We start from the raw sequence: 17,122 nt of genomic DNA on the forward strand, positions 1-17,122 counted from the left end.
GTGTGCCCCCCACGTGCATATATGCATGCCTGACAACACTGGGGCATACTCCTAATGAGACGAAGGTGTCCCGGGAGATCTCCCAGATCTGGACCAAGGCATCACTGAGTCTGAGGTACAACCTGGCAGCATTGAATGGGCTGAAACATAACATCCCAGAGGTGTTCAATTGGATTTAGGTCAGGCAAACGTGGGATCATTCATCTAGGTATTGCCTGCATACTCTTGCTGGGTTTTGTTGTGCACCAGGAGGCAACCAGGACCCACTGCACCAGCATAGGGTCTGACAATATAGTCTGTTTCTGATTGTTTTGGTCAGAGACATTCACGCTAGCATCCTTTTGGAGGTCATTTTGTAGATCTGGCAGTGCTCATCCTGTTCCTCCTTGCTCAAAGGAGCAGATACCGGTCCAGCTGTTAGGTTTGGGACTATCTACGGCCCTGTCCAGCTCGCCTACATCCTGGAACTGCCTATGTCCAGGAATCTCCTCCATGCTCTTAAGACTGTTAATAGCACATACTGATGTGTCATCCTGGGGGATTACCCGTGCAACCTATGAAGGGTTCAGGTATCACTTCATTCTAAATGCAACACTAGTGGGGAAAAAAAACGTTAGAAAAGACGAGGAGGGAAAAATGTCAGTGGCCTCCACCTGTAAAACGATTCCTGTTTTGGGGGTTGATGCTGTACTCTGATTATAAAGAGTTCCTTTACATTTTTTGAGCAGTTTACAGTCTGTTATACCTCTTGGCCGGTTGCTATATCGATGGCAGTGTACACAGTCCCGGACGCTCTGCAAAACACAAGATCAAAATTACACCAGCACTGCAAATAGTGGTGACTTTTTACATTATTCAGAGACCTTCAGGATTAAAATATGAGGTGTGACAAAGAAGCCCCGAGGGCAGACTTATATAAATCAGGTTTTACTTGCATTACATCAGACTGATCTCATGTTCAGAGTCACTATCTCCTGGACCTTTGCACTGTTGCATGAGCAGATGCTAACTGTAGTGTGTTAATATGACCAAATTTCCCTTTTCCTTTTCTTTTGATATGGAGAGAAGTCTCAAATTAAGTTGTATTCTAATGATGTTATGAAATTGTGAATTAACATAGAGGGGGAAAAGTCCACACTTCATGCCAGAGATGTTTTTTTTCTTCTTCTTAATGAGCTAGATTTCCTAATTTAAACCTTAGCAATGACAAGCACACACACTTGCTTCCAATAGCTGCTCAAAGGAATGGTATGCAGCCAATCTGTCCTTATTAGGAAGCATAACTTGTAATACAAGAAAAAACCTCCACTGTGAATTGAGGCTTTGTTTTTCCCCCTCTGTCTCTTGCTGTCAGCTACACCTGTACAACTCTGAATAATGAGGCACATTTTAAGTCAGCCTGACAAAGAATAAATATACAATCATCTACTGTTTAAATAAAAGCTTCCTGATCCAATATGGAAAAGGTGAGCGCGTCAGAGCCGATAACAGCAACACCACTTTTATCTGTGCATATGTACAGGGAGAGTGACAGAAAGCCACAGTGTTAAAAAGAACAAAAGACAAGGAGAGATAAAGGGAGAGACACAAAATGGCAGAGCTAATCTGGCTCTTGGCCTTTTCGGGATAGAGTTTTCATTTCCTCTCTACTTATTTTTCTTCCAGTAATTCAGCCAGGTTCCCCTCTGCCTCTGCCCCCCTGAAGTGGTCACTACAGCTCCCCATCTCCTGCAGAGGCTGGCTGTTCCTGAAATTGCTCTATTTCAGTAACTGTGACGGCTGGTTGATGATCATGGAAAGACTTACCCTTGTCCTATTTTCTCGAAGCGTGTGTACTTCTTTTTGGGATCCCCCACACTCACAATACTCCCTGAGACAGAGAGAAAGCAGATATATAATGATTGTCCTGTACTGTGTGTGTCAGTGCACGCTGTCAGGAGACGCTTCATCCAAACACACACAGGCACACAAAAAAGAAAAAAAGGAAATGTTTTTATGGCCTTTCATTTCAGGCAGACCCTGCACAGAGAGCTTATGTACACTCACATCTAATACACAGAGCTTTCTGGGTATTTCAGCTAAAGTTGCATTGCAGAGATGGGAGAAATCCACTATTCCATGTTCTTTTGAATTATTCTACCAAATATAGAGGTTGTGTACTAGATGTAATATATGGAAAACAGCTACTGGAAACCAAACATTCAGCCTCTCTTTTTAAATCAGTACAGCGCACAGCTCAGGCCACACACACTGACACAAATCGACACAGATACACATCAGAGCATTAGCTAGTGCCGAACACAAATGGTCACATCCTCAGAGTTGTTATAATGAATATACAGATTTTAACCTCAAAGGAGTTTATATTTTATATTTTTGTGCTTGACAATGACATTGAATGCGACTGATTTTGGGCAAATAGATGAGGCTGTCTTTCCTAAATTTATCCACAGAAGTGTGGAGAGGGCAGAGCGTAAGAACATGGAGCTGTAACTGTACATACTGAGTCTCTCCAGAATCTCCTCGTCCGTCATTTTGGACTTTTTCTTCTGCCGGTCGGTATGGCGATACATTGTGTTGGGCGTGTTCTCCGGCTGGACCTGTGACTCCGGTGGAGTCAGCACCTCTTTCACGGGGGTGGGAGGCTTTGGTGGATCCATGACGGAGCGCGTATAGATCTGCAAGAGAGGCAAGATATCAAAGGAGTTGCAGAGGTATCACAGCGCAACAATTCTGCAAAGCGCACGATGCCAACTAACAGATTTGGTGTGTTCCGGTCGAGGGGCAATGACTGGGGGCAGTTCATCGTCGTCGTCCTCTTCGTCTTCTTCTTCTTCCTCCTCCTCTTCCTCCTCATCCTCCTCCTCTGACACAGGCGGAGCAATCGGGGGTTCTGTTGTTGATGTTTTGGCACCCTGGAGGGTAGAGTTAGAAGTCAGTGTGGATGTATGTAGATGTATGTGCCAGTGAATGAAAGTAAGAGAATGAAAAGAAAAGTGCAGATTCTTAAACGTATCCATTGTTTTTTCCTTTTACAGTTTTTCTTTGTTACTGCTATTTGTGAACAGTCTGTAGACCCCAAACCAGCCAAAGTGCAGGATCTGATTCTTGGCCAGTTCAGGTTCAAAATGATTCTGTGCAACATACATACATAATCAGATTACTAAAGGCCAAAAGTACGCCGAGACTAATAAAGATAGCATTCAAAACTGATTTTAAGTTAGCTTGCGATTAGCATGAAGCCAAAACAATTTTCAGTGTCACTCACATGAAAGCAGCAAAAACAAATCAGGATTAATTGTCAGAAAAAAAAAAGTTAATAGCAAAGGAAAGAATAAGTCGGGTGTGAGCTAAAGAGAGAAGAGTGAGGTGGCATCCAGTGCAGTTTATCAGAAGCATTTGGAGTTGTGGGGACTGGTAAGGTGTGCCATGAGAATGAATTTTTTAAGTAACAAACTGTTAAATATTTGACTGTAAGAGATAGCATACTGCAGCAGTGTGCAGCATGGTGGTGAGCTGCAGACATACCGTTGATGTGGGAGTTACCTTTTAACAAGTGTGATTAATAAGCCCCAGACATATTTATTATGTCTAATGCTCAGCCTTTTCCCCCTCTAATCCAAAACTCTACTTGCCTTGGATCATCTTCCTCTTATGGAATGGAAACACTTCATCTATTTCAAGTCTTGTCATGCATAAATGAAGCAGTGCAGCTTAGTTCTAGTGATTAAAGGGAAAGGGTCTGGCTGAGGGAAAAGTCTCAGTCCTTCGTTCAGACATACTGGGCCTCTGACCTGCTCCAAAGTGGGCTGGGCCAAGACTGCAGTACAGGAAAGGCTGTCTGTCTAATTGTAAGCAGTTAGCCAGCAAGGGAGCCATGCGGTAATGTCTACAATGGTGATGAAGTTACAGGCAAATTACTGGATTAAATTTTCAGGAGTATGAGCTCATACATGCAGTTTGACAGTCATCACAACCCTCTGTGGCATGCGCCACTGCTCTGCTACACGATCCAGTCAAAAAAGAATTAACAGATGCTCTTTGTGGTAGATGACAAATATATCTGGAACATCAAAAACAAAAAGATCCAATCAATCCCCCGTGAAATCTCAGTGCAGAGAGTGATGATGCTTTCATAATGAAATATTGTGTGCATTTTGCATTAGCCAGATGGCATAGTCAATAGTAGGAGGTCAAATAGTTGAATTTAGCTTCAAGGCCAATGCAGAGATAAGTCATGTGGATAGTAATATGGAGGAGTTACCTTGTCAAATAATGCGCTGCAGGTTCTAAGGCTGACAGGAGGCCCAGATGACAGCAGCCGGTTCTGAATGTGAAGGTTGAAAATGGGAGGATTTACTCAAAACAAACCCACACATGTGTAAGACTATGTGAACTTTAGGAGAGGGTGGAGGGGGCAGAGGTGGACGTCATGTCCGTGCATTATATCCCACAGCCAGCAAGAGGAAAGGACATGATAGAGATATACTACGTCACCTGAGACCTGTCCATGGCACTGAAGTCCTGAACAATCTTTGTCTTTTTATTATTATTTTTTATGTTATATAACCATCATATTTGGACACTACAGTACTGACAATAACATTATCCTGAGCAGATGCATGTATGCGCCTAATGTCTGATTCTGTGATGAACCAACCTTTTCAACTAAAATGAGATCGCAGCTGAATGACACCCAGTCTAGTCAAGCACACGCACACACACAAGGCAGAGTGATGTGTCAAAAATATGTCTTTCCACTATATTTACTTTGAAACCCGAGAGTACTGTGTTTAAGTAAACGACTAGTACTTTTCGCAGTCATGTTGCACTAGCTGGCAGCCAGGAATGTCGATGGAGTTTGTAACTGTTGTAGATACTCGAGCATAATCACTACTCGCTGCTGATAAAAATCAAAGCCTCTGGGAAACTCTTCTCTCAATTAACCATCCACAGAATGCACGTTTTGTGTGAGCACAACCAAACTGCATGAAATATTATTCTTCTCATTTAAAAAAAAAAAGAAAAAAAGACCCATGCACCAACCATGCTGGATTTCAAAGTATCAGACGTTACAGTAACAACATCAATACACAAGTGATGAAAACAGCCAGTGCAATGTGAGATATAACCCACGCTCCTGTTATGAATGTAGTAACACGAACAGCGGTTTAGCGACAGGTATTTGTTGACAAACTCGTAATAAAAGGAAGCTAAGGTGAAGTGGCCTTATACCATATGACTCAACGGTTGGCTAACTGGGAGAGATTCCTAAAAAGCTCCAATAAAGAAGGAAAACCCAAACATGAATCACTTAAAGCAACAATTAAGAGCCAAGAAAACTGAGGACAGGCAATGTCTCCTGAGAATGTGTCAAGTTATTTTGACTGTTTCATTTCACTAATGTAATTTCTATTAACAATTAAAAAAAGCACAAAGTAATCATTGCTGCCAAAATAATCTCTGGGGTGTATCTAATGTCTCATAAAGGAGGACTCTGGGGATAACGTTTGGCACTTTAAATTCCTCGTGAATTTCTGCCTGACCAAATCTTGGATTTGGATGCAGCACGATGTCTGTACTGCCAAAATATGCAGCTATATATGTATGCTGAGCGAAAGTCAAGGTCAGGCAGACACCGCGGGCTCAAACTGAAGTTCAAAGAGCTCAAATGAAAATCTTAGATATAGACATTGAATAGGGTTTTTCTTTTCTTTTATTATTATTATTATTATGGGTAGCAACCTCTACGTGCTAAAATATGAAACCAACATAGCAAAAGCTGCAGTTTCTCTAATCACCACTTGAGGCTGCAAAGTAAATTGCTGCACACTTCCACATTAAAATGCTCAACATTACAGCAGAAATAATTATGTTTACAACCTGGTACAAAAAAAGAAGCTGGATTTTTGTTTACGCCCAAAGTTAGGAGTGCAGCTGCTTTGACTGACAGTTAGATGGAGACAAAGGCTGTTGTAGCAATGTGCAGTTAGTCATTTTATTAGAGATTACTTCACAGTAATTAGAGGCATCTGTATCTGTGCAGTGCACCCATTTAAACATGGTCGCTTCTGGCTGTAGACAGAGCTGCTTACAGCAAACAAAACATTAGTTTTCACATATTTTTCTGCATAAAGTGATGTTGAAATAATATGAGGTACTGTAGCTGATGAGGACTTTCTTCAATAGAGGAGTTTTTGGCAACGTTCCTGTAATTCTGTTTCCTTAAGACTTAAAATTGGCACTATGACCGATAGCTGAGTCACCTCTGCATGCTGTTGAGCACTGTGACGGTCCAAGATTGAGATGCTTTAGAATAGCCTTACTGTGCTCACTCACACAATCTTTTAGATGGACTGCCACACCCATTTGCCCTTCACAGGCATACAGCTGTATCAAGCAATAGCTTTGCATGAAGAGATCCCAGCGTAGTTTGCCCGGGGCAGCAAATCCTACTAAACAGACTCGGATTCCACTTCTTCACCCAGCGTGCAGAAAGCATAGATTACTCTGGTCAAAGTCAGGAATGAGGTCAGCACAGCGGGAGTCCTTCTAGATGCAGTTGAAGCTCCGTCTATTTCAAAATCTGGTTAAGTCGATTGGAAAAATAAACAAAGCTCAGTGGTGGCTCTCGCAGCAGCCATCGTTTCTATGCGGGAGCTGCAAGAGTGTTTGTCATGTATGCAAAAATCAGGGAATTATGCCACATAGTGATGGCAGTAAGCCTCCAGAGGGGAACACGCACACTCTGTCCATTAGAGCGAGAAGGCTGTGTGAAGAGAACGTGCCTTAAAGTAACACGGTCTATTCTAGAAAATCCCAGAAAGAGACAGCGAGGGTGAAGTGATGAAGATTTACTGGGGTGTAGGTGGAGAGGCACATTAATACTCTGAGCATCAGGACAAAGAAATAAACCACCTAATATTGCAACTTACCTGTTAAATGATTACACTGTTCGATAAGTGATAAGAATTTATTTGCCTGCATCCATTAATCAGACATTTTTGAAAGCAATAAAATGTTGCAGAGATCGTGGCTCTGGCTATGGGTCAGAGATTTGATATACCATCGTAATAAGTCCAGGGATATGAAGAGAGCAACTGGCATAAACTCTGTTAGATTATGATTTCTAAATAAATTATTTAGTCATAGAAAACCACAAACAGTGACCAAAGAAGGTTTACAAGAACTCACCAGAGTGTTTGCTGCTATGTACCCATGTGCTGACTTGTCTGAAATGAAAAGAAGACATTTTTTTTAAAACAACATACTGAAAATCTTTTGTATTAGATGCAGATCTTTTAGCCTTTTATATTGCTAACTGACATTTTCCATGAGTATTTAGGTGAGATTACCTCCTGAAGTGAAGCTCATGTACTTCTGGTTGTTGACGGTCTCTTTGGAGTCATAAAACTTCAAGACGTCCAACACGGCCTGCGGGTTCTTCTTCTGCTCCAGCTTGGTGATGTTCGAGGTCTGTAAGAGCCGTGCCCACTGCTCTGGGATGCCCTTTACAAAGAGACAGAGGCCACAGGTTAAAGCATCTCGAGACAAAAGGATCAATCTGTGTCTGAGAGAAACACAAAATGTTTATGTAGGCTTTTCTCACATTTTTTAACGTCATGGTATATTTGATCACTAAAGCTCAGTGATCAACAATTTGAAACACATCGATTAAATAAAAAGATCCTTAATATTCCATGTAAATAAATATTCTTTATATTGCCAGTCAACAACAAAAATTGATTAGCTTTTTATAAGAAATGAATTTTAAAAGAAAGCCGCTAGCTTTATCCTTGTATTTAATTGGTTAGTATAAAAGCATTATTGCTTTCTTTACTCGGAGCATAAAATAATCTTTTGAGACAATTCTTTTTTATCTTTAATGGGAAGTGAATATCCGTCAACAATGGCTTTCTTTCATGCCAGCTTTGTAAACTCATGCACATTTTTACTATTAAAAGCAAATCAGCTGCTGGAGGAAAAAAGGCTGGCAATGGAGGTTAAAAAAAAGAAATCATACTTGGAGGGAGATCAAGGGAAAAATCGAGAGCGATGTACTTTATTCTCCCTGAAAACCCTGAAACAAGTAAAAGTGGCTGCTTCAAAACTCTTAAAAGAGCTCTGTGTGTCACAGGCACATAGCTTTTAAATGAACAAGGAACTATTTGTTACTGGTCCTGTGCTGCACATTTGGTAGTCAAATAGTCCCGAATATGTAATCCTTAGTGTAAGGACGTTTTTATAGGGTTGTGATGATAAGACGCAAACTTCCTACAATTATTTTTTAGTATAGGACAGACTAGACTAGACTTTGCATTAGTAGTTTATTCCCAGCACTGTCAAACTAGTCTAGGTTCAATATATGTATCTCTGTTATTATGAGTGAGTGGGTGTACGAATATGTTAATATGTTGTTTTTATCGTTTTATCGTAAAGTGCACTTGATGAGCTGGTTATCAGCCAGTGTGAGCACATCTATAAAAAAACACAAGTTTTAGCAGTTTGCTGGTCTGGAGCATTCAAATGTGTGTTAACACAGCCCCACAATTTGGCAAATTCATCCCAAGGTCAGACCATACAAAAAATTAAGAGCTAGATCTTAGACTCTACAGGCCTCAGCATGTTAAATGTTAAAGTTTATGACAGTACAATCAGAAAAAGACTGAACAAGTATGGCTTGTTTGGAAAGGTTGCCAGGAGAAATCCTTTTCTCTTTAATAAGAACACGGCGGGATAGTTTAGGTTTACAAAGTACAAGACTTTGGGAACAATGTCCTTTGGACAAGGGAAACCAACGTGGAGATGCCTGGCCATAATGCACAGCACCACATTTGGGGCTTGTTTTGTAGTCATTAATTCGACTAAAAACTTCTCTGGTATAGCAAAAAATATTCTAGAGTCAAATGTGAGGCTGTCTGACAGAAACTGGGTCATGGCACAGGACAATGATCCCAAGCACAGCAATGAATCTACAAGAGAATGGCTGAAAAATAAAAAATTAAAAAAGGTGTCGCAGTGGCCAAGTCAAAGTCTAGACTTCAACCTGAATAAAATGCTTTTGCAGAACCTTAATAGAGCTGCGTTTAATTAAATGCTCGCAAACTTCAGTAAAATGAAGGAACATAAAGGAGAGTGGGCCAAAATTCCCCCACAATGATGTGAGAGACATACAATTACTTCACATTATTGCTATTACAGGTGGTTCCCCGAGTTATTGAATAATGTGGTGAACTTAGTTTTACCCAAGACTGTAGTTTTTACTGTTCAAAATTCACCACAGAGTAGTAAATTGTATTCATACATCTGTAAAGCTTTAAATAATTAGAATAATTACCTTTGCATTTAAAAATCTGTGCTGGAACTGCTCTACTGAATCACAAACTAGGTAATGCCAAAGACAGTCTATTGTCTTTGGCATTACCTGGACCTAAAATGTAATTTACCAGGAAACACTGAAGGAATCAAGTGCAGGTTTCACTTGATAGGTTCGAGTGATTGTCATTCGGGTCACTTGTATTACCAAACCTATGTGGAGGAAATTTAATTACTAGCTGACTCTATCAATTTAGGGAAATGTGAATTTTGAAATGTGTGCCTGTAAGTTTGCTTTCAAATGAGAGGTGAATTTTAGAAGCACATCTGTCCTCATTTATATGCCTGATCATCGGGTGAAAGCGATACTCACTGTGAATTCTCCTGTTACAGCATCAAAGCCAACATGAATGGTGTGTTCGAAGTCTGAGGGTAGGGATATCTCAGGACGTTCCTTCTCTTTCTTCTTGTTTGCTAAAGGAAATTGACAAAAATCTGCTTACAAGCTCATTTATAACATCTATTTTTTTTCTTTACACACAGGAAACAAGTAAACCATGTGATCCAATGTGCTGCTGAGCCTGAAGGCGACATGTTGAGAAGGATACTCACTCTTGTCTCCCCCGGGGAAGATGGAACGCAGGCGGACCTTCTTGTTTTTCTCTTCAGGAGCCATTGGAAGCGGTTTGGATGCGTGATTCACTGATGAAGAGTCTCGGGAACTACTGTTCATTCTCAAGGGGGGGGCTGGTGGTTTCTCTTCAATATCAACACTATCAGACATCTTTAGTAGCACTCACAATGCCCTGGGAAAGAGAGAAGGAGAGAGGTGTAGGAGCTCAGTGTGAAAAAGTCTATGTATAGATCAGTAAGAACTCAAACAGCAGCAGGTGATGAAAGCTACAAAAACCCTCTGCACTGATCTTAGCTTTGAATTTCACTTGCACTTAGCCCTATGCATAATACACAACAATGTTAAGTTTGCTAAACTGAGGAATACCATTTTTTATACACAAAAGCATTATTTCCATTTGTAGTACATATTAGGTGTTCTGGTTCACCAAGACCTGCTGTGTAAAAGGGAGCAGGTATCAGTAACACCAATGAGTAATGACAATGAGTAAGTCAGATACAACATGAAAAGAAGGAGCTGGTGGGTTGCAAAGCGGTTTGCTGATGCACAGCACCCGTGGACAGGCTAAAATTGTAGGTCGTGTAGGCCATCGGCTCACACCCCATCTAATATGGACTGGCAGTGAGATCAGCTGATCTGCCAGGATTGTGGCTGCGCATGACTTCATGAAGAAGCTATGCCTGATTGATCTTTATTAAGGTCAGGAGCAAGCCATGGAGTTTAAGGGGCAGTTTTACAGTAGAAAAGCCACAGTAAAAAAAACAATCCACAGTGGTATTTTATATTAATATGTTCATGCAAATGGTGTGCACTTAAATTTTTCTACCTCAGTGGTACTTAAAGCACTTTACAGTGCTATAGTGTTATAGTAACAGCTAAGCTGCCATGCAAGAAGTCCAACAGCCATCAGGAGTTTCAGTGTCTTGGTAAGCAAAACTTCGGTATGTGGAGTGATTGCGGGACCAAACCATCAGCCCTTCAAGTGATGGATAAGGTAATAATTATTAAAACTAATTGATTAATTTCTTGAGGGTTTAAGGAGTCACAATGTTTCTTGATATTTAAAAGTTCTATTTCTATATATTACAGCTATTTCTTATATTTTGTAGCTTTGTAATCTATTGTATTATTTCATTTAGTTCAGTCTGTTACTGTCCTTATTGTCTTGGAGCAACTGTAACCATATAATTTCCTTAAGGATTCTGATTATGTTTCTGATTTTCTCCCTTGTAAAAGAGATTTGATTTCAGGAGTACTTCCTGGTTAAATATAAGTAACAGTACTAGTACACTTAATTCTTCCTATGTGGACACGGCTGATATTTTGCACGGCAGATTTAAATCTAATTTAGATTTAAAGGTTGACTCAACAACCAAGAACTGATTCTCAGAGAATCTGGCAAGAGTAAATATTTCCATCACTCATGCTCTAATCTTCCATCTACCCATTGCATCTACACATCTTAGACTCCTTGAGTGCCGCACCCTGAGGCCAAGCCCATCATGTGATGTGCAGCACAGGCATCCCAGAAAGCGGGCCATCCATGTGGGCCGCCCCCTTGCTTGAGACCTACATAAGCGAACAAAGACACGCTCTCAAGCTTTTACACAGCGAGCCTTGCCTTTGACGAATCACACACGTGCCTTCGTGGTGGCCTTTACAATTGTACTTAACCATCTCCTCCTCCACTAGGCACAGTTTGATAGATCACGCTGCACTCTTCCCTAACGTCCCAAAAGAACTGGTTTGGAATAAAAGAACTTGATTAGTGGAACGATGCGACATGATAAGAAGCCACCGTTTCATCAGATTTTGACAGTTACCAGCGTTATTACACAATACCTCTGGCTATCTCCATCTGCTGCCTCAAATTCTTGTCTTGTTGTGAAAGGGATTTGTCAGTAATGTGTCATTTCATCATAAACCTGTTTGGGCAGGACACCAGAACCACAAATCAAGGCTTCTCAAAACATGCTCATTGTTTGTTTATTTAACTGTGCAGTAACTACCTCAGAAACATGTCAGATTAAGAACAAAAAAACCCACAAAAACAACATCATCATTAACTGTTTCCCTGTTAACTGCTGATTGAATGTAAACATCCAACGGATTCAGTAAACAGATTTCATTATTCCATTTAAACATTAAACATGTTCTTCCGTTGCATAACATTACCAATATGCTTTAATGTGTAAGGAATTGAGTTTATGACTCGTAAGAAACAAACTACAAAATATGTGAAAGTTTATATTACATTGAATAAAAGCTTGGAGATTAAACATGGATCTGAGATAAAAGCTGCCAACATAATCTTTATGTCTAATTAATTAGACAGCATTTGGTATTCTCCTCTGCTAGTGACGTGATAGCTCGCACTGCGATCTTTTCAATTAGATTAACTATTCAACAACGACTGCCGGAAATTATTTGGCGAATATCAGCCCATGCACACTGCTGGCATTCAATAGCAGCCCAGCTCGCTGTAGATGAATGTAGAGTTGAAATGTAAAACATGAACATGAACAAGAACTGAAAACAAGAAGCGTTCCACCACTGGAAGATAGGGATAAAAATAATATTGCAGCATCTTCCTTTAACAGAGGTTACATCAGTGGAATCCTTGAGAAACCTTTAAATCACCCTTTCCCAAGAATGATCTGTTAAAAAAAAAAAAAAAAGTGACTCACGGTTAACTGAAATTAGATTTTGATCTGGCTTAGCTAGAAGGCACCAACTATTTTTGAATAACCAGTCAGCTCCAGAGACATACTATGATTTTAAAACGCCACTATGTCGTTGCTATTATTTTAATACCGCATTTCAAAGATCTTATGAGATATATTGCTGGTGGGGGAGCACTATGCTGGCGCTTTCCATGCGAGACTCCAGACGACAACAAAAAACAGGTTTGCTTAGGTTGGAGTTTGGGCGTGTCACTGACAACAAAACCCAACAAAACTCTGCTATTTACAGAGGAAATTCACAATGTGGACACATTAAAGAAACAGGGCGTGTATACAGCACGGCTGTCCAGGCAATAAGGAAGACAAGGTTTGGTAACCTTTGTATGCAATCTGACACAATCAGCCAAATTTAGCTGAAGGATCGCAGGGATTATTAAGCTTTATGGCTTAATACTGTGGCACCAGGCTTACAGCGAGTGTGGAAATACTGTTGAACTTGACATCTAAACTTTTATTTAAGCTTTTGATTTTTTCCTCCTCATATCCTTTTCTTTGCTTCTCAATCACAGTTACTGATCGTTTCTAAATGATCCATAACCAGACCGGCTGACTGTCTGTCATCTATCCTATTAAGAGAGTTCACGGGGTATAATTTTTTATAATCGGTGAAAAAGTGCAGCACTATAAGTGATTTAGTGTCACAAAGTGGCATCCAAGCTGTCTGTCTACCTTGTCTATGGATCATTGCAAAAACACAAACATCCCTGTCCTGTTAAGACTCACACAGCTGCGACTAAAGCCTCTGTTAATCCGTTAACATCATTTTTTTTTTGCTATCAGTTTTGCTTCGATAGAAGTCACACTGCTTTTACAGTCACGCACAGAAGTGGATTCAGTAACGTGCGCATTAAACAAGCGAGACCTGCCAACAGCGATGGGGCTCTAATCTGTCGAGTCAATATCTGGTCTGAAAACATGGAGGGAAGAATCGGTGGTTACAACATCAAACAACGACAGGAGAGTTTGAACTTTTCAAATATAAAACTAATGAGTTCTTGAGGTTTAGTCGAGTTAGTTGTTCCCCCTTTTCAGACATGGATTTGTAAAACTGTTGGCTTCTAATAGCCATTCTGTTATTAAACAGAGGAGTAAGGAGCCATGACGCATGCGTGATGCATTGGGCTCACAATACATACAGTTACATGGACTTCTACCCAACAACTCATCCATCCGCTTATGCAATTCACAGTGGCAGGCTGCGGATGGAGCCTATCCCAGCTGTCAGAGGGCGAGAGGCTGGGTACACCCTACACAGTCCCCATCAGTGATATAAAAAAGTGTTGGTGAAACTATTTTAATAGTTACTTTGATCATCAGCATGGATGACACACAGTCACAGGAATGCATATTTATAGAAACAGCTGGAAGCAATACACTGACTTATTCCTTTTAATGTTTTGTCCAATTTCAGATTGCAGTCACTACTTATGTCTCATTAGCCTGACCCGTCACATACCTGCTGTAATGTAAAGGTTTAGTTAAAAAAAATATGTCACTGTAATAGATGTGAAGCTTTAGAGCGAGTGGGAGAAAGCAACATATATGGATGGAGTTAGGTGGCTTTGGAGAGGTCGGTGTGTCTCTGACGACTAAAACGCACATGAGCGGGGTCGTCTGCACTCTGATGATGACAATTTACGGAACAGCTGATGAATCTGTTCAGACTTTTTCCAGCACACAATAATAAACCAATTTAAAGGAACTTCTGCGAGCAGTTTGGGCAGAGTGATGTCACAAAAGTAAAAGTGGGTTTACTGTGGCAAATTTTCAGAGGTGCACGGTCACACGTGAAGCTGACATATTGTCAGATTATTAGAAACGAGTACCTGTCTGAAAGGGCTCCTTTGCTTCATCAATACTCGTGTCCTCCTCGAGAGCACACACCACTTATATAAAAACATTGAAGTGCTCATAAATATGATAACGTTAGGAAAGAACTGTCCTCAGAAAGCAACGTGGCTGAATGATGGCTAAAAAAAAAAATCCCCAAAACCCTCTTCGGGATGCTTCTGTTTATTTTAATGACAGGCAGTCGTGAGTGAGCACAACAAACAAAAACAGCAGCAGCAGCAGCATCAGTTAGATATTACAAATCTAAATGTGGTCTCTAATGCTGTATGGCTGTTTAGCTTATCACCTTCCTGCCGGCAGTTCTGCTGAACGGCTAAAGATGGCAGATTCATGAAGGCCCAGACATTACCGATTCTTCGCTCACATAAAACACTGACCTATTTACTGTGCAGACTGACAGGCAGGCAAGCAGTCAGTAAGTACACTGTCCCTGAAACAAGCAGCTACTATTTCTGAAACACACACAGCCCAGTCTCTTATACATCAAGTGTACAAATGACTTTTACCGATACTGAATTTACTGGTACGAGGCTGGACTACACCTGCAACGGGGAAAAAGGATTGTAAGACAGATTTCCATCGTTTCACTTTTAATTGAGTCAAAATGCAGAAGAGGAGAACTGCAGCTGTAACAATGATCCATGACATGTTAATTTGACAGAAGTTACACCCCCAGCGTCATCCTTTTTGACTTGCTTTAGAAAAATGTGACATTTTGACAGCGATATACAAATGTGCAAGCCTCCTAAAAAGAAATAAGATAAAACACTAAACCAGCACAGACATTACTGGAGATGTTTTCACATTTCTCTTCTATAAAATATTGATATATCCATGAAGAGTAGGCATTTTCCTTGCTCTTTCAAACATTAATGCTGAATTTGAATGGCTAACCACAGGAAGAGGCTCTAATCTTGAGCCCATGGCAGCCCAGTAATGGCCCCACAGTGGGGGGAGGGCTCCATAAGCTCAGCTCTCCATGCCCCTGATTAGGACACGCTCTCTGGTTGACTTGGCTTCGGCTGTCCTTCTATGAAGGATGCTGATTACTTGGGATGGGATAGACAGCTTGAGGACGGTCAAAAGATAAGGAGGAAGGAGGGATACTTCGAAGCTGCACATCATCATTGTTATTTGCTCCATCTGTACAGAACTTTTACTCTGCATTTTATAAACACAGGGTCAGATAAATTTCACTTTACAGACGCACACAGTGTCACACAATAACAGCTGTCAACATGTAACTACACAAATGCCCGTCTCCCCCGTGGCTGGACCCTCAAGATCAGAAGAAAACCCGCAGTCATGTAGCCCGCTTCCATATGTCATCCCCTTGCATTTCAACTGGGGGGCAGGGGAAGCGATGTCTGACATTCATGTCTGTTAAAGAGGACTCGTGGTCAAACTAAATTAATGGCTGTTTTCATTTATCAATACAAGGCTGTGACTATGCTTTGAAACTTGGTGTACAATATTTCAGTAAATAGGTAAGTCAGAAAATCCTTATTTCTTCAGGCACTGACACTGACAGTTAAAAACCTATTTTTGGCAGTTCTTGGATTGTCATCCACATTAACACTTTCTGACAGTTTGTTGCAGACAGATGAGAAGCTTGGTGCCACTCCTATGTCTGAACAGGGACATGTGATAATGCAGTCAGCAGATTGTTTATCTCAACATAAGCACAGGAAGCAAAGGCACACAGCTACAGTCATGGTAAAAACACAGTACGGCATCTGTCAGTTCGAAGGTTTTACATATCAGGACCTAACAAATGATCCCATCCTAACCAGGTCTTAAAATAAGGTAAACGCAACTTGAAATGATGTGTGTAAGCACACTCTTCTAAACCTTGCTTGCAGAACCAGTCTTTGAAAAAAAGGGAATTTTGTTCATTAAGGTTTACAGGCACGTGCTTATACATAGCTCTATTAAGGGAGCATTTCAATCAGGTTGAGGTTTAGATTTTGACCGGTCCACTTTGATTCTTTTCTTTTTCAGCCATCATTTTGTACAGTTGCTAGTATTTGAGGGATCACTGGCCTATGTTATGACTCAACTCGAGCTAAGTTTTAGCTGTAAGGCTCTAGAATACTTTGGTAAAAAGTGTTCATGGACTCAGTGACTGCAAGGTACCGGGTTGATCTGATATCCTCGTGTTGGTGTTGTTCCCAGATCATCATACTAAATGTTGTTCCAGGATCAACATTGCAAGTGACCAATCAGAATGTTGTGACGTCATACTTTTGCGACTTCGGGAAAAACCGGCGTAAAACAAAAAACTGTAATAAAGCTGCGTGAAACCGCCTCTGTCCGCCGATCAACGGACCCTGACCCTAACCGTAACCCTTTAATAAACAGTAAGCAGAATTGATATTGTCCTTGCAACATTGGAATTTCATAAATGCATGAATGGCTTGGCGCGCAAAAGAATAACGTCACAAAAATGTGATTGGTCACTTGCAATGTTGAACCTGGAACAACATTTTCATGATGGTCTGGGAACAACACCAACACGAGGATATCAGATCATCCAAGGTACCGTGTGGCTACAAAACAAGCTCAAATCATCACTGCT

The 17,122-nt window shown here is 40.7% G+C and overlaps 1 protein-coding gene across 3 annotated transcripts in view; it reads right to left on the minus strand.

The window, feature by feature from the left end:
- LOC146565601 (serine/threonine-protein kinase PAK 3) overlaps positions 1-17,122 on the minus strand; it is a 49,394-nt gene that overhangs the window by 4,582 nt on the left and 27,690 nt on the right. For 2 of the 3 annotated variants that reach the window (XM_085288868.1, XM_085288867.1), the window contains exons 2-10: positions 9,928-10,121; positions 9,689-9,789; positions 7,356-7,509; positions 7,195-7,232; positions 4,265-4,327; positions 2,760-2,915; positions 2,504-2,678; positions 1,807-1,870; positions 746-794 (exon numbers count right to left, since the gene is read on the minus strand). In XM_085288868.1, the coding sequence (XP_085144994.1) occupies positions 746-794; positions 1,807-1,870; positions 2,504-2,678; positions 2,760-2,915; positions 4,265-4,327; positions 7,195-7,232; positions 7,356-7,509; positions 9,689-9,789; positions 9,928-10,099 (972 nt within the window). In that variant the 5' untranslated portion in view covers positions 10,100-10,121. The remainder of the gene's footprint in view (positions 1-745; positions 795-1,806; positions 1,871-2,503; positions 2,679-2,759; positions 2,916-4,264; positions 4,328-7,194; positions 7,233-7,355; positions 7,510-9,688; positions 9,790-9,927; positions 10,122-17,122) is intronic. The other variant, XM_085288869.1, reaches the window with a different exon arrangement.

Source organism: Mchenga conophoros, linkage group LG10 (genome assembly GCF_057382185.1).
Source record: "Mchenga conophoros isolate Kocher_MC1m ecotype Shallow Benthic linkage group LG10, M_conophoros_male_GT1.1, whole genome shotgun sequence".
NCBI lineage: Eukaryota > Metazoa > Chordata > Actinopteri > Cichliformes > Cichlidae > Mchenga > Mchenga conophoros.